Genomic DNA, 24,820 nt, shown 5'->3' on the forward strand with positions numbered 1-24,820 from the left:
TTTTGGACCACCCTTTCTCAAAAACGCCTCAGTCTAAATCAGATTGGGGATCCCTGGTTCAGACAGAAAAATAAGGATAGGTTTCATATAGCCTAGCTGAGCTTTTATTACTTCAAAGCCCAGTGTTTCTGTCCCACTATTACTATTCTCTCCTACTATTACAGCCATTTTGGACCACCCTTTCTCAAAAACACCTCAGGCTAAATCAGCTTGGGGATCCCTGGTTCAGACAGAGAAATAAAGATAGATTTCATATAGCCTAGCAGAGCTTTTATTACTTCAAAGCCCAGTATTTCTGCCCCACTATTACTATTCTCTCCTACTATTGCAGCCATTTTGGACCACCCTTTCTCAAAAAGGCCTCAGTCTAAATCAGATTGGGGATCCCTGGTTCAGACAGAAAAATAAAAACAGGTTTTCATACAACCAAGCTAAGCTTTCATTACTTCAAAGCCCAGTGGCTTCCCTCCTACTATTACTGAACAAGAATGGCGGGACATTAAAAATAAATAAGAAGTTTTAACGTAAACTAAGAATTGAGCAGTAAAAGGGAAAATGAGGGGGGTGGGAGCATTGCGGGAGGCCAAGAGAAGGGGGGGGGAGATACGAGAAAAGGGTATATGTTGAAAGAAAAGTTGTAATATTGAACATGTTGTTATATACGAATAATAAAAAGTTTGTTAAAAAATAAAAATAAATAAAGCTATTTTAAGCCTCCAGGATCTAGAGCCCACTTCTGCAGGCACGATAAACTAAGACCAACTGCCCCTTCTCTAGAACTATCATCACTATTCTGCCAGCTACCTCTAGCGAAAGCCCTCTACGCGGCCTTGCCTTTCCTCCCACCAGAGCACTACCGCCCAGCAAAGTAAAATGCTACGCGCGCACCTGCACGCGCGTCTATCCCCTGCTTTTATAGTTACTTCTGGGCAGGCGCAGAAGAGTCCTCCTCGGCTTTCCCTCCCTTCCAGCTCTCAGAGACTCCGCCCTTCCTCCTCCTCTCCCCCCCCCCCGTCTATACGACTTGCAAAAGCCTGTCTGTGTGGCTGCTCCGGAAGTTCTAGCCCCGCCCCCAGCAGGCCGGGGCATCGATTCCTTGCATCGGTGCTGATCTTTTGCCTGTTCCTGGGTGCAGCGAGAGAGAATTGGTGGCTCGAGGTGCGGCTGAGTTAGTTATTCGGGAACCAGGGGGGTGGGGGGGATCTGGTTACTGAGTTTGCACTAAGCTGCTAAAGCAAAGATGACTTCTGTGCTACGGCTTTGTTTTGTATTTTTGCTTGCATGTGCAATGGGAGATTTCTTGGGGGGGTGGGGGCTGCATATAAGGCTAGCTGTCAGTGTCGCGTATTGCTTTGTGTGGTGTTAAGTGACCAAAGCATGGCTTAGGAGAACTGTGCTTTTCTGGTATTTTCTTCCTTGCTTCCTTAATTGGGAACGTAAAGGGAGGCCTGTAACCGGGCACGAAGATGCGCTGTATTACTCATAAGCGAGGGGCTTGTCGTTTTAGAAGCCTTCTAGGTGAAATCTACTGTGTTAAAATACGAGATCACTTTGTGATTTAGCATGCAGCTTGCAAGTATAGCGACTGTGCGATTTTCGTGTTGTTTTACCTGCTTTTTGTACAGAATTGTTGGCCAGCTGTTGTCTCTACAAACTGGAAAACGAAGTAAACAATATTCGTGTTGTACATCAGCTGTCAGTTTAATACCAAGAAAAAGTTAAGCGGGCTTTAAAGCTACACAGGGATTTGCTGTGAACTCTCGGGAAGCTCCTATCAGTGTTCTTGTGTATTTTAGGGCTTTTCTTGATTAACTTGAGGCCAATTTCCGTTGTAGCTTGAAATCAATAAAGAGATGCAGTTGTAGCCCTAAGATGTTAAAAATATAACATAAAATCGAATGAGGCTACAGCCTGCAAGTGAAACCTACAGGTATAACTTCAAGGCACTAGTTGCATTATCTGCAGAGTGTACAGTCAGTGGTAAATCTGTCTTTGCTGTAACTATTAGGCCAGTAACTCCTGGGAACTTGTAGAAATCGGAAATGTTGAGTAATCTTGGCTTTCTGGTTCCCTTCTGATAATAAGGGCAGTCACCCAGTCTACAGGGTTAGTCTCTGCTAACCATTCCCTTATTGGTTAATCATTCCTTATTGGTTAAAGTTGTGTTTTTTATTTTCATCTTAGCATACTGAACCACAATAACTGCTAGTTGGTTGATCATCGCTGTTCTGAAATAGTCAAGGATTTATGAACATCTGTGATGGGTTGAAACTTTGAATCTGGGGTATGTGTAGGATGTGTGGCCTGAAGGTTAGAGCTAATAACATCATTTTGTAGAGGGATGCAATGTATTTTAATGGTCATAGATGTCTGATTTCTACAGCTACCGTTCACCATGCCTAGTGGAAAATAGCATGTGAATGGAGTGTAGATCATTAGTATCCACTTATCAACTCTTTCTTGCATTAAGCCCTTCTATTGCACTAGTTCTAATATCTGCTCAGTTGCTGGGAGGCAAAGCACACACTCATGAGAGTCTTATGCAGCATTTATGTTCGGTCTCTCAATTTAAAATTGCTGGAGTACTCAATCTCTTATGCTAGTTGCTCTGGCTATCTTTCTATCTAGTTCCTGGGCCTCTGTAATTCCCACTGGCATTTGTGAGTAACATAATAAGCTTTACTGTACAGAAAATCAGAAACACTGAGAATTCATTGCTTACATTTTAGAATCTTGAGTTGCCACTTTCAGATTCTGCAGGTTTTAAATTTTAGATATTCATATATTTGAGTTAGATGTACATTCTAAAAAGCCACTATAACTGTACAAAAGAGAAAACACTTGTTTAGTGGCAAGTAGAATACCTTTTTAGAAGGGAAAATATATAGAATGCCTAACAAAATTGTATTTATCAGATCAGATTCCTCAGCTATTCGCATCCCTATGCAAGTTTTCATTTTATTGTGTTCTCTATCTGATGGATTTTGTCTTGTTTGAAAACAATTATAATTTTGCAATACAAAATTATCAATCCAGTAAGCTATATTGTCTAACTGGCTTGTTTGTGGCTGATAGCAGAAACCATTAAATATTACTGTTATTTCTCTCTATAATCACTACGTCATCTTTCCATTATGATAATGTGTCCAGTAGTGGTTATCTGTATACAAGTGGCTTATTGCCCAACAGCCATCTAAAATGTCTAATCATGCTTGGCTTTTGCTTCTCTACTGCTGTTTGAGAAAACTACTAGTTTCTAAGTGACACTTCTGTTTGATCTGAACCAGTGTGGTGTAGAGGTTAGACTGGCAGGCTAGGATCTAAGAGACCCAGACCAGAATCCCCATTCTGTCATGGTAGCTTACGAAGTGATCTTGTGCCAGTCACTCTCAGCCTGACCTACCTCACAGGGTGGTTGTTCTGAGGATGAAATTAAGATGGGCACAATAGTATTGTACCAACTTTGAGACGCCACTGTGGAGAAAAGCGGGGTATAAATATCTTAATATAAACATGTTTACCATTATGACTACTCCTGTTAATTAGAACAAATTAAAAAAATGTGAACATGCACGTGTATACAAAATGCGAGCAAGATCTTTAAAGGTTTTCCTATGTAAAAGACCACATTTTGCTGCTTTGGCGGAAGAGTACGATAGTGGTTATTGACTACCAACCTGTAAGCATCTGAAGTCTGGTGAAAATAGGCCAACCTGACATCAAGCCAAAGGGAGATAACCAGCTATGTTTGATGGTCCACCAGAAACTTGACAAAACTCGTGGTTTTATTGCCAGCTTGGAACTGCAGAAAACAGGAGGGAGGTGGTTGTAAGGCACGCGGCAGGTTATAAGCCATAGCTAGTATGCTTCGTTTAGCTCAGCAGGTCACAGGTTGTATGAGCCTTGTTTACTGCATGCCTTCTGTGTTCATACTGGAATAAATATGACTCTCTCTCTCTCTCTCTCTTGTTTATTCTCCCACAGAATTTGCCTTGAGAGCAGTCTCTCACAAATATGAGGCTGGTAATCCTTGATAACTATGATCTTGCAAGTGAATGGGCTGCAAAGTATATCTGCAATCGCATCATCAAGGCCAAGCCAAACCAAACCAGGTATTTTACTCTTGGTTTACCAACAGGTAATATATATACCTTTTTGTCTCCCATTCTGAAAATAGTTTTAAGGTAGCTCAGTGTTCCAGTAACGTGGCTTTGCTCATTTGGTGGCTCTGGACTATTTGACTGACCCACTTTTTGTCTCTAACATCATGCTAGCAATCTGACCCAGATCTGGCCCTCTTTAATAACCACTGGTTTCAGTTGGGTAGCCATGTTGGTCTGAAGCAACAGAACAAAGTTTGAGTCCTGAAAAAGTGTGCACACACTCGAAAGCTTATACCTAGAATTAAACTTTGTTGGTCTTAAAGGTGCCACTGGACTCAGACGGTGTTCCACTGGTTTCAAGAAATCTTTCCTGAGTTCAGCTTGCTGTGTGTAACGGTGGGATAGGCCCATTGCCCAGCTTCCTTACCACATCTTTCCCTGCCCCCTGACAGCCCAGTCAGTTTCTGTTCCCTCCTTGACTGTTGACTTGTTTCCCAGCTGGTTTGAAAGACTAAAGTTACATGCTACCAAAATCCAGAGGGCAACTTGTAATTGAGAAAAGCCACTTAGAGAAGAAGAAGAAGAGATTGGATTTATACCCCGCCCTTCACTACCCAAAGGTGTCTCAGAGCGGCTTACAGACTCCTTTCCCTTCCCCTCCCCACAACAGACACCCTGTGAGGTAACAGAAGAAGAAGAGATTGGATTTATACCCCGCCCTTCACTACCCAAAGGTGTCTCAGAGCGGCTTACAGACTCCTTTCCCTTCTCCTCCCCACAACAGACACCCTGTGAGGTAACAGAAGAAGAAGAGATTGGATTTATACCCCGCCCTTCACTACCCAAAGGTGTCTCAGGGCGACTTACAGACTCCTTTCCCTTCCCCTCCCCACAACAGACACCCTGTGAGGTAGGTGGGGCTGAGAGAACTCTTGACAGAAACTGCTGTTTTTCAAGAATAGCTCTTATCAGAACTACGGCTCGGCCAAGGTCATCCAGCCAGGTGCAAGTGGAGGAGTGGGGAATCAAATCCAGTTTTCCCAGATTAGAGCCCGCGGACTTAACCACTACACCAAACTGGCTTGCTGCTGGGAGCGCAGAAGTGGCTAGTGGCGACGATGTTTACTGTTTTCCCTACCTACTGGTCTTTTGCTTCAGCTCGCCCTCCCCAAGCCCCTTTTCCCCTTGCAAGATGGCCCTGAGACTGCAGTTGGCAAACAGCCAGCAGGGGAAAGAACTAAATCCCAGCCACTTCCCCTTCTGTTAAAGTTATTTTACTTCTCCCTAACAAAAGTGACTGTTCGGTTCCTGTTGTGTGCATTTCTGCCGTGTGTGCATTTGAGCTCTGAAGCAACTTTTGTTTTTTATTTTAACGTTTCAGCCAGCTAACATGGCTAGCATTTATTCACAACACTGTCAAAACCAGGGTTACTGAGAATCAAACTTCCACTGGCTTCAGTGGGACTGTGGCCTAGCTCCTGAGGTAGTCAAGTAGATGTAAGAGTTCAGGGGGATGCCATTTTTGATTGTTGTCCCTGTGTTTGCAGGGGGAACCCTCAGGTAAAGAGGAAAAAGTTATACCCCAGTCTGTGTATTATTTTTCTATTAAAGGAAGGTTTTGAGAGCCAGTTTGGTGTAGTGGTTAAGTGCGCGGACTCTAATCTGGGAGAACTGGGTTTGATTCCCCACTCCTCCACTCGCAGCTGCTGGATGACCTTGGCCATAGTTCTGTCAGAGGTGTTCTTGAAAAGAGCAGTTTCTGTCAGAGCTCTCTCAGCCCCACCTACCTCACAGGGTGTCTGTTGTGGGAAGGGGAAGGGAAAGGAGTTTGTAAGCCGCTCTGAGACTCAGAGTGAAGGGTGGGGTATAAATCCAATCTCTTCTGCCCTGCATTCTGAAGTGGAAGCACTTTTCTGCCACATCATTCTGTTGTGTGTTTAGGTCTGTTCTTTATACCAAGAAAGAGTCCATCCATATATTGATCTCGCTGATTCTGCTTTTGGGTAGAAACCCTGCCTGCTTATAATGTTTTCCAAACGCTTCTAGAGCAAGTAAATTACAGTGAGAAGAGAAGGAGCTAGAGGATGAGGGGAAAGTTCTCTGGAACTGAGGGCTGAGTGGGGTGTGTGTGTCCTTGTGAATGCTATAAGTGCATTCAGGCAGGCCAGTATGTATTTTACAGGTAAGGTACCTCTGTGTGGTGGAGCTGCGGTGGCTCAAGTGGTTAAGATGCTGAACTGCAGGCTGTGGAAGGTCGATAGTTCAGCAGTTCGAGACCCGGGTGCCGCATGACGGAGTGAGCTCCCGTCTCTAGTTCCAGCTCCTGCCAACCTAGCAGTTCGAAAGCAAGGAATTCCAAGTAGATAAATAGGTACCACTTCGGTGGGAAGGTAACAGCGTTCCGTGCGCCTTGGTGTTTAGTCGTGCCGGCCAAATGACCACAGAAACGTCTTCGGACAGCGCTGGCTCTTCAGCTTTGAAACGGAGATGAGCACCGCAACCCTAGAGTCAGATTCGACTGGCTTTCGAGCAAAGGAAACCTTTACCTTTACCTCTCTGTGGTGGGGGAAAGTGCCGTCAAGTCACAGCAACGTATGGCAACCACTTTGGGTTTTCAGGACAAGACCCATACATACATGCCATTACCTGCCTCTGTGTCGGAACTTGCTCGTCTCCCACCCAGCCAGGGCCATCCTTCCTTAGCTTCTGAGATCTGACAAGGTGGGGCTGGGCTGGGCCATTTGGGTCCCGGCTGGGCCATCCAGGTCAAGGTGCATATGTGTGAAACCTCATGAAACATCTAATTTGTGATGTGTAGATTTACTCCCAAATAAATCCTAGTTCACCCTTGCAGGAGAACGAGGTGGTAGAATCCACCTCAGATTACAAGTGGAGACTCATGTCGGAATACTCCTATATGTTAAAAACTCCCAGCAAAGAGGAGGCAGAACCTTTCTTCCTGCTGGGCTAGTTTCTGTTTTGCCTCTTTTTTGTCATTTTTTAAATGCAAAGGAAAATTTAGAGCTAGAGCCCACCGTTGCTTGGAATTGGTGCAAACCGTTCTACTTTACGTGTGTGTTCATGTGGGGGGGGGGGTCTTCACTCTCCTGTGCATTTAAACTAGGCCTGTCATGCTTAACAGGCTGAGATTTGCTCCTATGGAACTATTGGTCGGATCAGGCTAGGAGATTAAAAATTGGTTTGGGGTTGTAGGCCACACTCTTTACACTTTTCCAGTATCAAGAATAATCCGTTTTCTAATGTCCAGCACTGGCAATTTACTGTTTTCGATGTGCCTTTTGGCAGTGTTTTTTAAAAGTTTTGGTACGAATTAACTTTCTTTCCACCGTTTAAAAAAAACAACACCTCATCGTAAAGGAGTTGGTCAGTTTATTAATGCGCCTTCAGAAGCCCGAGTATGGAGTAGTGTAACAGCAATAGGATTGCTTACTCTACTCTTGATAATTACTCTACACTTGATCATTGACCAAGACATCTCCTTGAAAAGTTTTGTGGGATGCTGTGAGTTGCTCCAGATGAAACTGTTGTCAATGGCAGAACAGGAAGGGACGTAGGGTTGCCAGGTCTGGGTTGGAAAATACCTGGAGACTTTGGGGGTGGATCCAGGAGAGGGTGGGGTTTGGGGAGGGGAGGGGCTTCAATATGGTTCAATGCCGTAGAGTCCACCCTTCAAAGCAGCCATTTTCTCCAGGGGAGCTGATCTCTGTCAGCTGGAGATCAGTTGTAAAAGCAGGAGATCTCCAGCCCATACCTGGAGGCTGGCAACCCTAAAGGGATGGTTAATGTGAGGGAAGAGGCTGAAGTGAGCTTTCTGCAGTTGGTAATAGTGAAAGATATGGTGATGAGCAAGTGATCCTTCATGTGAAGCATGCAAAGTGTTTCCCTGTTTATTTGTTTAACTACTTATATCCCACTTTTCTCTCCAATGAGGAACGGAAGCGGCTTATGACATTTCCCCCTCATCCATTTTCTCCTCACAAGAGTCAGCCTGTAAGGATGAGGACATGTGACTGGCCCAAGACCATCCCCTCAGTTTCTACAACAGAGTAGAGGTTTGAACCTGGTTTCCCCGATCCTAGTCTGACATGCTAACAACTTATGTGTGTTGCCCATTTGGCAAACAGTTCTTTTAAGGACTTCAAGAAGCAATGACCAAATTGGTGTTGGAAGGAGAAACAGCTTTATTTTTATACAAATTACAAACATAAAACAGAGAATAACAAAAGGCTTATACCCATGTCCCTTTCTGCCCTGAAAATAGTGGTGGGTTGATTCAGGTGTATGGTCTGCAGCAGGGCTACTTTTGCAGGAAAAGCCCAGCAGAAACTCATTAGCATAATAGGCCACACCCAACAGCAGAAACTCATTAGCCTATTGGGCCACCCCCCCATACCTTCCCTTGGCTTGCCCAGGTGCCCCGCAGTTGCGGGGAGCCCAGGCAAGCCGGCCCTTGGAGGGAAGGGAAGGCAGTTTAAACTGCCTTCCCTTGGCTTGCCCGGGTGCCCCATGGCTGCAGGGAGCCCAGGCAAGCCGGCCCTTAGACAGGCCAGGGAAGGCACAGGGAGGCATTTAAATACCTCCCTTATCCTTTCAGAGCCCCTCCTGGCCCGCCTGCCTCGGAGTCGCCGAGGGGGTGTGTCACCCTCCAGGCCTTCTCCTGTAGCCATGCACGGAGAGGTTTTGGCTGTAGTGGGCGTGGCCAACTCTGAAGCCAGCCGGAACTCTGTTCCTGTGCGTTCCTGCCCAAAAATAGCCCTGGTCTGAAGATTGCTCAGCACCAGCCTGGCCTGACCTGAGTTGTTTTTCTCCTCCTGAAGAAAAATAACCCCTCCTAACTTATAGTGAAGGAGCTGTGGTGGCTCAAGTGGTTAAGACGCTGAACTGCAGGCTGTGGAAGGTCAGTAGTTCAGCGGTTCAAGACCCGGGTGCCGCAAGACAGGGTGAGCTCCTGTCTCTAGTTCCAGCTCCTGCCAACCTAGCAGTTCGAAAGCAAGAAATAGCAAGTAGATAAATAGGTACCACTTCGGTGGGAAGGTAACAGCGTTCCGTGCGCCTTGGTGTTTAGTCATGCCGGCCACATGACCACGGAAACGTCTTCGGACAGCGCTGGCTCTTCGGCTTTGAAACGGAGATGAGCACCGCAACCCTAGAGTCGGATTCGACTGGCTTTCGAGCAAGGGAACCTTTACCTTTTTAACTTATAGTGTCTATGAAACAAGTCCAGCTGGGATTCATTCCAAGGGTGAATGAAAACATCTCCAGCATTCAACACCAGGTGCAATTACTTAAGAAGGAAAACCTGACACCATTAACCCCTTCCAACTTGGTGCTGTCATCACACAGACAGAGAGAAACTTGTGGTCACCACTACCTCCTTGTATTAACAGTGGTCTTCCGCATTGTAACTCTGCACTATGCCATGTTGGCATTTTCATGCCTGTTGTCATGCCAGTTTTCCAAACTGAATTTGAAACTCCCCTCTGCTTGCAAGTGGTCCACCATAGGGCACGTGCAGAATTGTATTTATTGTACCCATTTATTGTATTTTATCCCATCGCTCCTCCAAAAGACCCCTCTTGGTGTCCATAAGACTTCTTACCTTGGCTCTCCCTCCCCTTGAAAGGAGGGGGGGGGAATAATTCCAGTATTATGCCAGCCAGTGTTCCCTCTAAGCTGAGTTAGTGTGAGCTAGCTCACAGTTTTTTAGCCTCCGGCTCATACATTTTTGTCTTGGCTCAGGACAAGAGCAAACTAATTTATGCAGTGGCCAAATCACTCGCTCACAATTTTAATGCCAGTAGCTCACAAAGTACAATTTTTGCTCACAAGACTCCACAGCTTAGAGGGAGCATTGATGCCAGCTATCTAATACTTGAATGCTGGCAAAAGAAAAAAAAACTTTTAACTAAATGCAAATATCTATATCTGTGCCACCTTCTAGTTAGCCATCTCCTTTCACTCCTTATCACTCTGATAGTTCGTAATCTTTCACTCCACTTATCTTTTTTAAAAAAGTTTTTTATTAATATTAAGAAGGATAAAACAACATAACGGTGCATTCAAACATGTCACAAGAACAAGCTGATACATTGAATGAATATCCAAAGCAAAAACATAAAAACACAGCCTAACCAAAATAAATTACGTAGCAAAAAACCTTAAACAACGTCTTTCCATTTGTATGCTAATGAAAGACACAAGGAGCCCCGATTACTCAAGTGGTGATCGAACTAAAGTATTGTGTCCTACTAGCCTAAACCAGCGTAAGATTAAAAACGTATCCAAGGAATATAAGCAGCCTTAGACGGAATTATGTTCTTCTCTGACATATACTGAAGCACTCTGAACCACACTGCGACAAATCGTTCATGGGCCTCCACTTATCTTTGTCTCCTCTGCACTCCAATTATTTCTTACTCTTCAAAACTACCTTAACTTTATTCAAAACCCATAAAACAAGTATATAAAGGGGGTGGGGGAAACACAAAATAAATGCATGCCCCGGTGTCAGAGCACAGCCTGCCAGCATTGTAATTCAGCCATAGCCAGAACCATCACTTGGTGCATGTGGTTCTCCTCAATTTTATCTTCACAACAACCCTGAGATAGTTTTCTTAGGGCTAGAGATGTGAAGGCCGGGAAAAATTCGGGGGGGAAATGTTTTTTCCCCGTTTTTTTCCTGAAGCGTTTTTGTTTTTTTCCCGAAAATTTGGAAAAATTAAAAAGAAAAGAAAAGGAAAAAAAAATTGATTATGGAACGTTTTATTTTTAACATGATGAATAAAATATTTTAAGACAAGGTGTTCAAATATTTTCCAAATCATTTCTAAAATATATATATATAGTATCAGATTGATCTAATTTCTGTGCACTGAGGACAAGCAAGTCCTAGGTTACAAACTGAACTCTCCAGTGCAAGAACAAAATGCATTTCTTCCTTTAGGAGGTGCGATTGTCAGAAGAAAATAAAAAAGTTTCAGTTTTGTTTTTGCATGTGGATGGGTATTCTGTTTGTAATAATTGTTTGGATACACTATATTTTTAATATGCTAGTTGTGATAATTTAATGCCAAGTAAAAATGTCCATAGTCATATTTTATGTTCCTAAAGTAACAGAATGACTTTCAATCTAGAAAAGACAACAAGAAATGCTAATGTAGCATTTTTTTTTCAATTTCTCCAAAAATTTCTGTTTTCCCCCGGAAAAAAAACGGGGGTTTTTCCGAGCTTGAGCTTCAAAATTTCCGGAAATTTTACATCTCTACTCAGGGCGAGACATCACACCACAGGATTTTCTGTCACAATTTCCCACATTCCCCATTGCATGGAGGTTGCCAGTGGGAATTTTAAAAGGTTTGAAAACCTAGAATCTGGCCCACCCAATCCTGGATTGATAACTGAGGGATAACAAGTCAAACCAGTGGTCCTCAATCAGTGACTCAGGAGCCACACACGGCTCTGACATGCTACTTGTGGCTCTTCTGAGTACCCTTTCCTAATGTGGAACCTGCCCCATGTTTAAGGAAAGTGAACAAGGCTCTTGCCTGTTGGGGCTTATGTTTGACAGGTGGTTCCCACCTTGAAGGAGCTACATCCAGGTAAGCTGACAGCCTTGCGGAGGTATAGGCCTCATGCCAGAGATGGAAGCAGGGGTCATTTCGTAGAAAAAGAGGTGCAGGAGCTCATTAGCATAACTTATTAGCATAACCTGTTTGCATATGCCACACCCCCTGACATCACAGGAAATGTGTCAGAAGGTAACACCCACCACTCAGGCTCCACTGGACTGTTTTGGATTGCTAGCTATTGGGGGGGGACGTGCAGATCTGTCCTCACAGAGGAGGGAAAGTTTGTACCTGAAGACGGGCCGGGGGGGGGGGCCTCTGCAACTTACCTGTCTGCTTCTTGCTCCTCATGGCCCGACTGAGGGCTGCTGGAAGCAGGGGGTGGGGCTTGTTGCATGTGCCCGCCCCCTGAGTTCCTTACTGCCGGAGCTTCGCTCCTGTGCGCTCCTGCAAGGAAAAGACCCCTGGATGGAAGTAAATGTGGCTGTTTTGATTGATGGTAAGTGCAGATGTGGCTGTATGTGGGCTGTAGAGTGAGAACAACGGAAGTAAGCTGACAAGAACAGGGAGGTATATTTTTTAAAGTGAAGAGGAATTATTCAAAGGAAGAGAAAATGCACAAACTGGAGTAAATAATGGTAGCTAACCCAGAATTGTGAGATGTCATGCCCAAGGAAAAATACCTCTCTGCTGTTGCCATGGAAGCTTGCGGGGTGACCTTGGACTGGTCACTGTCTTGGCCGAACATCCCTTACAGGGTTGGTTGTTGCAAGGGGGAAAAAATGGCGGAGGGAATAAAATCTAAATAAATAGTTGTTTGTAACTACAATGAAGGTCATTTCCTTCTAGCAGAAGTAATAATGAAATGATTTGTTTAATGCAGGAAGCACACCTCTGGGCTGTTACCAAAAGCTGATTGAGTATCATAAAAAAGGAGATCTCTCATTCAAATATGTGAAGACATTCAATATGGATGAATATGTAGGTAGGTTCTTTCTCCTGCTACAGACATGGGCTCTCATAATGGTAGAACAGAATCCACAAATGGCTGGAACTAAAGTAGGACAGGATTGGTTTAATGTGTGGATCTACGGATCTAAGAAACCTGTTTCCTTTCCATAGTTGAACTGCGAAGGGTGTGGGGGGAAAGCTAACCTTTGTGTTAAATCCTATTTCCAGGACTTCCCAGAAATCATCCAGAGAGCTACCATTCTTACATGTGGAACAGTTTTTTTAAGCATATTGATATAGATCCAAGCAACGCTCATATTCTCGATGGGAATGCTCCAGACTTAAAGGCAGAGTGTGAGGCGTTTGAAAAAAAGATTGAAGAAGCTGGAGGAATTGATCTATTTGTTGGAGGTAACAGAGTGTTGTTTTGATTCTGATGCTTGTTTTTTTGAAAAAGAATGAGTCATTATCCCAGGCCTGAATGATTAACGCCAGGGGTCATTTTGTAGAAAAAGAGGTGCAGGAGCTCATTAGTATAACTCATTAGCATAACTTATTTGCATATGCCACACCCCCTAACATCAACGGAAGTGTGTCCGAAGGCAACACCCACTGCAACTTACCTGGCTGCTTCTTGCTCTGACTGAGGGTTGCTGGGAGCAGGGGGTGGAGCTTGTTGCATGTGCACGCCCCCTGGGCTCTTTACTGCCGGAGCTCCGCTCCTGTGCGTTCCTGCAGGAAATGACCCCTGATTAACGCAAAAAGAACAGGAGGAAACACAGGGAGGTGAGAATTTAATTGTACATTAAGGTGGCCTGCCAGCTTCCTTTTGCATGCATTGCTTACACACATGGGCTTAAGATAGATGCACACTTGTTCTCTGTCCATAAAGCCTAGTATTTTTTTAAAAATTATTTTATACACCTTCTTTCCAGAGACCTACTTGAGTCTCGTAGGACTGCCGATTACCTGAAATACAAATGTCCAGTCCCCTTAATGGAATATTATTTGCTGGATGATTTTACTTACTTCTGTGCCATAAAGAGCTTCAGCTACCCATTTCCACACAATAAGCCAGATAATGAAACTGAAGCTCAAATACTTTGGCCACCCAATGAGAAGGGAGCACTCACTGGAGAAGACCCTGATGCTGGGAAAGATTGAAGGTCAAAGAGGACGGGGACGGCAAAGGATGAGATGGTTAGACAGTGTCATGGATGCAACCAACATGAAATTGAGCACACTTCAGAGGACGGCGGAAGACCGGAAGGCCTGGCATGATCTGGTCCATGGGGTCGCGAAGAGTCGGACTCGACTGTGCGACTGAACAACAACAACAACAAAGGAAAAGGGATGGATGGCCCAGGCTAGCAGATCTTATCAGACCTCAGAAGCTAACAAACAAACGACAGGGAACACAGTGTACAGACTATAAAAATATACTAAAACGTCGTGTAAAAATTATATTACATATATTTGTATTCACTAATGTACATTTGTAACCGTTCCGCAATTTGTACAAAAGCACAGAATGTCTTACATGCATTTCAGACAAAATACAATAAAGTTTATAAAACCATTCACTACGTATTTCACATTGTTCTTTATAGTGCCACCAATGCAAGAGGAAACAAAAGCAAAACCAAACAAAGTGTCCAAATGAGAACTTTCTGCCAATCCTTCCAAGTTTGAAGCCTATTGTGCTCCATGTTAAATTGGGATTGGTTTTTTGCAACAGACAGAATAGAACTGGCTCTGGATTCAAGCTTCTTGTGTATATAGGGGTCTGTAAAGATGATACGACTCTGATGACGATTAGAAACGAGATTCAACCTAAGAAACTCGTCTTCACTTTGTTTGAAGTTAGTCAAACTCTGCAGCCTGCTACATGTTCATTTCTTGAGCTGCTTTTCACCTTATTTGCAGCTTTTTGGACACTTTGTTTGGTTTTGAGTTTGTTTCCTCATACATTAGTGGTACTATGAAGAACTAGGCGAATACATAGTGAATGGTTTTATAAACTTTATTATATTTTGTTTGAAACACATATAAGACATTCTGTTCTACTGTACAAATTGTGGAACAGTTACAAATGTACATTAGTGTACATAAATATATGTAATATAACTTTTATACAGTGTTTTGGTATATTTTTACAGACCTGTGAAGCTAAGCAGGGTCAGCCATGGTTAGTACTTGGATGGCAGAACACCAAGGAAGATAGGGTTGCCAAATCGATTTGACTCACCGGCGGGGGAGGCTCCTTCCCGTCCGGGAGTCTTCTGGGTGTGTGCGCGCGCGCGCTGCCGGAGCGTCACCGGAAGTGACGTCACACGCTGGGCGGGGCCACACCATTTGAGGGGAAAACAAAGAGTTTTCCCCTCAAATGGCGTGGCCCCGCCCCCAGCGTGCAACGTCACTTCCGGGTGACGCGCACGCGGGGGTGGGGTTTCCCCCGGGCCCCGATTCCGGCGCGCCGGGAATTGGGGCTCCGAAACGGGGGATTCCCCGCCCCCCGGCTGCATTTGGCAGCCCTAAAGGAAGACCAGGGTTAAGAACATAAGAGACGCCAATGTTGGATCAGGCCAAAGGCCCATCCAGTCCAACACTCTGTGTCACACAGTGGCCAGAAATGCCAGGTGCCATCAGGAGGTCCACCAGTGGGGCCAGGACATTAGAAGCCCTCCCACTTTTGACCCCCCCCCAGCATCAAGAAGACAGAGCATCACTTGCCCCAGAGTCCCTATCTATACCTTGTGGCTAATAGCCACTGGTGGACCTCTGCTCCATATACTACACAGTACACAGTTGCTATACAGAGGCAGGCAATGGCTAAGCACCTCTGTTCATCTCTCGCCTTGAAAAGCCTATGGGGTCACCATACGTTAGCTGCAACTTAACAGTACTTTTCACCACCAAAGGAACAGGGCATTTTTTCCCCTCCAGGCCTTTTGGCAATACTAAGTATCTATCATACAAATTCAGCTGCAACTGTGAAGCTTGATTTGTTTGTTCCAGACCTCTGTGTGTCTTTGTTGAAGCTTACCTCTCCCACCCATCTCTGATGTTTTCCTTTTCCCTTTTGAACATATTTCTTACAAAAACCCAAACAGTTTCAGACAGATGTTTGAGACATCCAACTTAAGTTCAGTGATGTAGTGCCGAGGCAAGGTCTCAGTATTGCTGTCCCATTATATCCAACAAACAACAAATACTGTGCACAGAGGATTATAACATACCATAAATAATTTTATATTTTTATGAAAAATATTTCTCCAATAATTTCATCATATATAATCCTTCTCAGTCACAATTCATAATATAAGAAATATCAAAATACCAATATCATCTCCAAAGAATCTCAAAAGATATAGTACAGCCTTATAATTAATACCAGTCCTCCTCTGTTAAACAAAAGTTTCAAGAGGGAGGACTCCTTAAAGACTCTTTATAACATGTGCTCTGTCTTCCTCCAACAGAGGACCAGATATCCTTCTGTTTCAGAATCTTCCTCAGGGAGCTCAACAATAATTCTCAGCACAAGGTTGCCAAATACTAGCATGAAAGATAGCAGGAACAGAATAAGTACCGTGGGTCCTTTCTACCGTGGGTCCTTTTTTGGTTTTGTGAGTTCCATTATATCCCACAGGTCTGCTGTCTTTAAAGATGTTTCCCAAGGCTCTTGAGAGTACTCATTAATTGTCTTCACTGTGTGTGTGTTCTCTTCAAAGGCATTGGTCCAGATGGCCACATTGCCTTCAATGAGCCAGGCTCCAGTTTAGTATCAAGAACAAGACTGAAGACGCTGGCTATGGACACCATTCTGGCAAATGCAAAATACTTTGATGGGAACTTATCTAAAGTTCCAACGATGGCCTTAACCGTTGGTGTGGGAACAGTGATGGATGCTAGAGAAGTAAGATCGCTCTTTTTGTCCTGACATGGGGTATGCGTTTCATTTGTTGAAATATCTGTGTCCCGCTTTTTGAGCAGTCTGCAACAACATTGTCCCCACCTTGATTTTATCCTCGTGACAAGAACCCTCTGAGGCAGGTTAAACTGAAAGTACGCGATTGGCCCAAGAGCCCACAGGGAACTTCCGTGGCAGAGTTGGGACCAGTGTTCCCTCTAAGCTGAGTTAGGGTGAGCTAGCTCACAGTTTTTTAGCCTCCGGCTCACACATTTTTGTCTTAGCTCAGGAAGGATGGCTCCAGAGCAAACTAATTTATGCAGCAGCCAAATCGCTTGCTCACAACTTTAATGCCAGCAGCTCACAAAGTAGAATTTTTGCCCACAAGACTCCACAGCTTAGAGGGAACATTGGTTGGGACTTATCCTGAGGTCTCCCAAATCCTAGTCCAATATTTCTAATCATTACACCACACTGACTGAATTGAAGAAGAAGAAGAGTAGGTTTGTATACCCCACTTTTTTTTACAGTAAGGAGTCTCATGACTGCTTACAATCACATTTCCTTCCTCTCCCCACAACAGGCACCTTGTGAGGCAGGCGGGGCTGAGAGGGTTCTGAGAGAACTGGGACTGGCCCAAGGTCACCCAGCAGGCTTCCTGTGGAGGAGGAGTGGGGGAATCAAACCCGGTTCTCCAGATCAGAGTCTGCCACTCTTGACCACGACACCATGCTGGATAAAAGATGTATTGTCAATAACTGGTAGATTAATTTGGGAGGAATTTGTGGATTAGAGGAGCCTAGGGGTCCCATCCAAACCCCATGATTCTGTGAATCCGGAAATTAAATCTGTTCGCTTCAGCATTTGCTGCTAGTGTCTTGCTTTACTTTCACTAGCACAGACACACACCCCATTGCCCATTTCCACAACAGCAGTTATCCTTATCTTCTGGAATGAGTTAGACCTTTGTCCTCATAGGTGTGTCAGGAACTGAAGCCCGGTCCCAACTCAACCGGGTCCCAGCTACCTGAGCTTAGGGCAGCCGAGGGCCATGCACCCATGCAAGAAAGGCTGGGAGAGGGAGGTGGCAGGACTGAGGCAGATTGCGCCAACACAGCTGAGGATAAGCTCTGACAGAAACTGCTCTTCTTCAAGGACAGCTCTTATTAACTGGCCCTGGAAAGAGAGAGCGACAGTGCCATGTGGAACTGATGGCACTGATTAGATATACCATCTTAGATAGAGATTAGATATACCATCTTAGATATGCCATCTTGATGAAAGATTTGTTAGAACATCTAGAGCACTTAATATGTTTTCTGTAATTTTTGTAATTTTGTAACAATGGTTTTATGGTTTGAACTGTTTTATGTGTGGCGTATGCCTAATTGTGAACCGCCCTGAGCCTGCATTGCGGGGAGGGTGGGCTATAAATTGAAATTATAAATAAATAAATAAATTATCAGAACTACGGCTTGCCCAAGGTCATCCAGCAGGTGCAAGTGGAGGAGTGGGGAATCAAACCCGGTTCTTCCAGATTAGAGTCCGCACTCTTAACCCCTACACCAAACTGGCTCTCACAGACTTGTTACGAGGACTGAATGGAAAAAAAAAAGGGAGAACAATTTACCCTGCCTTTGGAGGAAGGTTAGGATCAATGCTCCCTCTAAGCCGTGGAGTCTTGTGAGCAAAAATTCTACTTTGTGAGCTGTTGGCATTAAAGTTGTGACTTGTGAGCGAGCGATTTGGCTGCTGCGTGAATTAGTTTGCTCTGGAGCCCTCCTTCCTGAGCTAAGACAAAAAATGTGTGAGCCGGAGGCTAAAAAACGGTGAGCTAGCTCACGCTAACTCAACTTAGAGGGAACACTGGTTAGGATAGAAATGTATAAAAAGAGAAAAGACGCTTTGTCGTACGATGGGATAAAGACATTTCATTTGTGAGGGCGGAACGTGTCTCAAAGCTCAATTGGTCTTTTAAGTGTGTCCGGAGGTGTGAGGGCAGGGCTTTTTATCCCCTCCCCCTTTTCTGGGCAAACTACAGTCAAAGGTTGGACTCCTTGTAGCTTAGACACTGTCCCTTGCTGTGTTCTGCATGTGGACCGAGGCCTGATTCCTGCCATCTCTGGGTAGAACCACTTTTTGACAGAACTGGAAAGCTTCCGTCTTTTGAATACCAACCTATACAAAAGGCACTTTCCGTGCCCATAGAGAAGAAGTTGGAAAAGCATTATAAATGTTTGACTCAGTTTGTAATGTGATTAAGGTTGGGAAGACTTGATGTAACTAAGCTAGTAGGAGGATCTCCTCTCTTGGGTTTTTAGTTAGTAGTGGGTCCTTTACTTTATCCCGTAAATGTAGTTTCCCTCCCTTTTTTTTCTGTTATAGTTTTTTCAGTGATATAAAAAAATAATAAAAAATTCCCTCCGGTGGCTCAAAAAAGAAGAAGAAGAAGAAGCTGGAAAGAGGGTGAGGCTTAGATGGTGAGGCTGGAACCCTCCTTCCTGGCATCTGTGAATTTTGGTTACCCTAGCCCCCTGCATGCGGCAGCATAACCCAAACTTAACCTTACCACATCTCACTGAAAACTAGGCCAGGAGGACTGAGAGGAGGGCTTGGGTTGTATCTCGTGCTTGAGGGTAAATGATACAGGCACTAAAATGATGGAAAGGACAGAGTGGGGTGAGTGAGTTTGTTGACATTTATATTCACCAATGAGGGGTGTGTGCGTGCTGGGCATTATGAAACATCCTGGCTTGGTTTGTACGCACTGCTACTCTGATTATAACCAAGGGGTCGTCCTGAGTGGAAATAAGAATAGTTCACAATCACAACAAACTCCCCTTTTATTGGAATACTTCTTATGTAACGGATATGTCTTGATTTAATGAAGAAGGACCAATGTTAACGTTCCCTAGACTGCCGTATTTAGATTGTAAGAGGGTTTTAATTCGATCTTACGGACTTTTTCCATGGGCAGAAGGATTTCTTACGCATGGAGCGCAGTTTTCTCCCTCTTCCCTCCTGCGGCAGCTTAAATCCACCCCCTCAACTTTGTTTTGGGGATCTTGCTTTCCCATGAACAAGAAATCCTTCCATCCATGGAACAAGTAGTAGGTTTTTTAAACCTCCCTTTTCTTTACCTTATAATCTCCTTCCCTTCCTCTCCCCACAACAGGCACCCCGTGAGCCAGGTGGGGCTGAGAGAACTCTGAGAAAATGGGATTGGCCCAAGGTCACCTAGCAGGCTTCATGTGGAGCAGTGGTCCCCCCCCACCCCGTTTTTTTGGGGTATTATTGTGTTTTTTATTTCCAATTTTTTAATATGCATCATAAATTATTATTACATTACATTACAATACAATCCCAATTCTCTTATGATACATTTCCCCCCGTTTTATATCCTACCCCCCCACCAGGTGACCATCACATAACTACAAATTAATTTTTAACCATGAGCACATTTTTTCCATTTTTTCAAGTATAACAGTATTGGCTTCTCCATTATTTACCCATTGAAAGTATGTAGACCATTTCTTTTTTATCTCCTTCATCTTTCCATCCCATGCCTTATCTTGTTTAATACATTCCAATATATCTGATTGGATATATTCGTATAGATAGCCGTTCCATCTATCTAAAGTCCACTTCAGACTCTCCTTCCAACCATAATGTGGAGCAGTGGTGAATCAAACCGCGTTGTGCAGATCTTAGTCCGCCGCTCTTAACCAATACATTATGGGGCATGCCAATCTAAGCCTTTGGGGGGGGGGTACACATCTTTTTCACAGATGTATAAAACAAAGCCAACTGGGGCGGGGAAGGGAATGTATTCCTGTCTGTTGTAGCACTTGGCCACAGATTTGTTCTAGCAAAGCAATCGTGTCTTGAAATAGTCTCATATTCACTTTTCTCCTTCTCCCAGGTAATGATTCTAATCACAGGCGCGCACAAAGCTTTTGCCTTGTACAAGGCAATTGAAGAAGGGGTCAATCATATGTGGACAGTGTCTGCTTTCCAGCAGCATCCTCACACTATCTTTGTCTGCGATGAAGATGCTACCTTAGAACTAAGAGTTAAAACTGTGAAGTATTTTAAAGGTGAGCATCCCCTTCCCTAAGAGGCTGAGAGTCAGTTTACGTGTTTAATTTACTGCACTTTTATCCTGTATTCAGTCTTTTCTCACAACAGCTTTCTGGAGGTAGGTTAGGATGACAGGAAGACTGGCCCAAGGTCACCCAGCAGTCTTGGTGGCCCTGAGGATGTATCTGTATCCCCTGCTAAGAGTCTGCTTCTTGGAGCGGACTTCAGACCAATGCTCCCTCTAAGCTGCGGGGTCTGGTGAGCAAAAATTCTACTTTGTAAGCTACTGGCATTCAATTTGTGAGCAAGCAGTTTGGCTGCTGCATAAATTAGTTTGCTCTGGAGCCCTCCTTCCTGAGCTAAGACAAACATTGTGTGAGCCGGAGGCTAAAGAACTGTGAGCTAGCTCGCACTAACTCAGCTTAGAGGGAACACTGCTGCAGACTAGCTCCATTTGCAAAGCACTGTGACTGAGAGCATATGGAAGTCTTTTCTGTGGTGTTAGCTTTTTGCCTCATTGATAAATACAGTCTGTTAACAGAGAGGGCAGCCGTGTGATTTTAATGTGCCGTGGAAACCACTGAGATCTACTTTCATGGTATGTGGTGTGCTACAAAAACGTTTGCAAAGCACATGCCTGTGTAATATGAAACGTTTTTTCCAGGACAAGAGTAGGTAGCAAACTGAATGTATTCTTTTAATATAAAAAGTAAGTGATTTTTTTTTAAAAAACCCATACATCTCTTAATTTCAGGTTGTTTTTAATAGGGCCTGCTCTTCTTAAGGGGCAATTGTGGTTTTGTTCACCCATGCAGTCCATTCTGCAGTCTCATTCTGCTGTATCATTTCAGGCCGCAAGTCAGAGAATCAGAATTTTTAAAATGCTTTCTCCATGTTTGTTTGGTTTTTTAAACCCTGCAAGCAGAAAACTAGCCAACCAGGAAGAAGATTGGGCTCATATCTTTTCCCTGCAAGTAGAAAATGGGCACGATGAAGTTTTAAATGTAGACTAGCATTCAAAAATATTACACACCTGTAGCTGACAGTTCAGTATCCTTTGCACCCGTTACCTAGACCTGTTTTCTTTCTCTTCCCGCTGTTTTAGAAATGCATATGAAAAATCTTTTCTTTTAGTACCTTGATAATGCATCTGTTGTAGGGATAAAGTAAAGGTAAAGGTTCCCTTGCTCGAAAGCCAGTCGAGTCCAACTCTAGGATTGCGGTGCTCATCTCCGTTTCAAATCCAAAGAGCCAGCGCTGTCCGAAGAAGTTTCCGTGGTCGTGTGGACAGCATGACTAAACACCAAGGTGCACGGAACGCTGTTACCTTCCCACCAAAGTGGTACCTTTTTATCTACTTGCAATTTCTTGCTTTCGAACTGCTAGGTTGGCAGGAGCTGGAACTAGAGATGGGAGCTCACTCCATCATGCGGCAACTTGGGTCTCGAACTGCTGACCTTCCATAGCCTGCAGTTCAGCGTCTTAACCACTTGAGCCACTGCAGCTATCTAGGGATGGGGGTACATAAATCAGTAATGCCAAATGTTTGGATTCCCAAACAGTAATACAGACCTGTGCCGTTTCTGTTCATTCTTGTGTCCAAGAAAAACCAGAGCTGCAGGTTTTTGTACTTCATGGTGCAAAGAAACCTCTTTGATAATGGCAAGCTCATTTGTCTGTATATTGCCAAACACTATTTACATCAATGACGGTACTTCTTCCCCATCTTTCTAACACTGCACAATTCCCAGGCACTACATCACCATGCTGGGGAGAGGTGGAGCTTCAAAAAGAGAGCTGGCAACCAAGGGGAAAAGAATATCCATCCTTAGTTGTAGCAGGGCTTGAAAACAGAGGCCAAATTCTGTATTGCAGTGTGTGGACTTAGGCCAACCGGAAGCAATGCTGGGAGATTGGGGATAGAAACTTGCAACATTAAAAAAAAAACCCACCCTGTTATCAGGCACAAAGGTGTGATTCTGATCAGGACTTTCCCCCTTCCCTCCTGTTTCCCTGATTTAAAATGGCCTAGGGGAGTGACTTGTTTGTCTCTTTTAGGCAAACTAGTACCCATATGGTTTCCCACAACAGGGCAAACAACAGTTCTTTAGGACGGGGGATGAGTAAAATAGCATGAAGGCTCGAAACCCCTCTTGTCTCCCCCTCCAAATGATAATGGAGCTTTTAAGATATCACTGGAGCATCATCTGACTTGGTCCTTAGCAGCCCCGTTTTCTACGAATGCTTATTAGTGAAATGGAGCTGGTAACTGTTAAAACTAGGGCTATTTTTGGGCAGGAACGCACAGGAACGGAGTTCCGTCTGGCTCCCAAGTTAACCACACCCAGCAGGAACTCATTAGCATTAGGATTGGCTACATTAGGGTTGTGTGGCCTAACATGCAAAGGAGTTCCGGCTACAAAAAAGCCCTGGGTTTTGACAACAAACAAGGTAAACAGAATAAGAAGCAAAAGGTGGGTGTGGCTGGATGACCACACTTCTGGTAACATGGGGGTGCGGCCTAATGTGCTAAGGAGCTGGGCTGTCAGGGTGTGGCCTAGTGTGCTAATGAGTTCCTGCTGTTGGGTGTGGCCTATTATGCTAATGAGTTCCTGCTGGGATTTTTCTACAAAAAGAGCCCTGGAAACTATAAAATCCCCAAATGGCAGCTTTTCTGCACTAATAAATGTAAGTAAAAAAGAAAGAAACTTGTATGATGATGGATACAATTTGCTCTTTTCTTTCTTTTTCTTTTGGGAAGGTTTAATGCATGTGCACAACAAACTCGTCGATCCGCTGCACAGTATGAAAGAGCAAGACTGAAGGAGAAACCAAAGCTGGAATCCCACCTGCCCGTCCCTGGCAGCGCGTTAGGTAGCAGATGAACTGACTGCTATGCAATGGGCTGGAAACCGGTTAAAAAAGAGAATCTGAAGTACTGTGCTTCTCCTCCCCACCCCACCCCTTCTCTGAAGGTCCAGCCTGTACACTCTCACATTCCTCCTTAGCCCCGTAACAAGCCGTGTTCTCTCTCCATTCCTACCCAGATTTGTGTTGACTGTTACGTATTAGCTATTTGCCATTAGAAACCGACGGAGCTGTTCTGACTTCAGAGCACAGCCCCATTCGAGCTTTCTGGAATGCGAAATATAAACACATTTCCTTGTTTGTTCCAAGGCACTTTTTCATCTTGGGTTTTGTAATGTCAGTGTAGAACCAGATAATAAGGCACTTTATTGTGAAATGTTTACACACACACACACACACACACAGATTATTGGCTGCCTTAAAACTGTACACCTTCATGGGAGACGGTGTCAGGGTAACCTAGTTTGAAAGCGGTACCTGCAGTCGTAGATGCTCGTTTTGGTAACAATTTTTTGTCAGCTTTGAGAATGGTCGCCACATTGGTGGTTACCGTTAAATCAAAGGAACGTCTAGTCCCTTAAAAGCTAGGGTGTGGATTTTATGCAGCAGCAGTGGATGAGGCCAACAGCTACCTGTGATGCCAAGGGTCTGAGGATCCATGTGGATGAATTGCCATGCAGCACAAGTGGCTGTGTTAAGAAGGGAAAAGTGAGCAGAATGACCCTTTTCTCCCATCAGTCCTTCCTGCCCCGTGTTCCCTCTAAGGTGTGCCCGTGAGCAAGCGGCCGCTCATTAACACAGGAAGCCCCACTCAGCAGCAACCTGGAGCCGCACAGGGTCTCACACTGCCCACTTGACGATTACAGCAGTTATGTTCTGCTCAAGATATGAAGTGCTGTGCTCAGTAGGGGGGGGGGAATTAAGAGGGAACATTGGAATCCTGTCACATCACCTTTCCAGGCTTGCAAGTGTCTGCTGGAGAGAAAAGGAAGTGGTAAAAATCCACCTCGGCATTGTAGACATTGACCCACCTCTGACAGCTTTATGCAGACAGCTTTTCCCCTGTAGCATGCTCAGCTGCCATTTTTACATGATTCATGTCTACTTAAGCTTTACAGGGTTATAAATTTTCCTACAGGAGGGGGGAACGGACAGAATATGAATGAGTCCTGCACATTTTGAATGTTGTTGCGGCCTTTTTAATTCCCCGTGGCATTCAGCCTTGCTAAGAACACAGCTCTTAACCTCAAGTATCGCATCGCTATCTGCAGTTCATACTTTTATTCCTTCAGCAGCGAACTGGCCTTGAACAGCAAGATGCT

General features: G+C 44.4%; 1 protein-coding gene across 1 annotated transcript; it reads left to right on the top strand.

The window, feature by feature from the left end:
* Positions 1-1,077: 1,077 nt before the first annotated feature.
* On the top strand, positions 1,078-24,411 carry GNPDA2 (glucosamine-6-phosphate deaminase 2). The gene is made up of 7 exons (XM_015408666.1): positions 1,078-1,158; positions 3,985-4,138; positions 12,573-12,674; positions 12,869-13,051; positions 16,372-16,556; positions 20,473-20,647; positions 23,392-24,411. The coding sequence occupies exons 2-7, from the start codon at positions 4,015-4,017 to the stop codon at positions 23,451-23,453; spliced, it is 831 nt and encodes a 276-aa protein (XP_015264152.1). The 5' UTR covers positions 1,078-1,158; positions 3,985-4,014; the 3' UTR covers positions 23,454-24,411.
* The last annotated feature ends 409 nt before the right edge of the window (positions 24,412-24,820 follow it).

Source organism: Gekko japonicus, unplaced genomic scaffold, assembly GCF_001447785.1.
Source record: "Gekko japonicus isolate JY-2015 unplaced genomic scaffold, Gekko_japonicus_V1.1 scaffold2059, whole genome shotgun sequence".
Lineage (NCBI taxonomy): Eukaryota > Metazoa > Chordata > Lepidosauria > Squamata > Gekkonidae > Gekko > Gekko japonicus.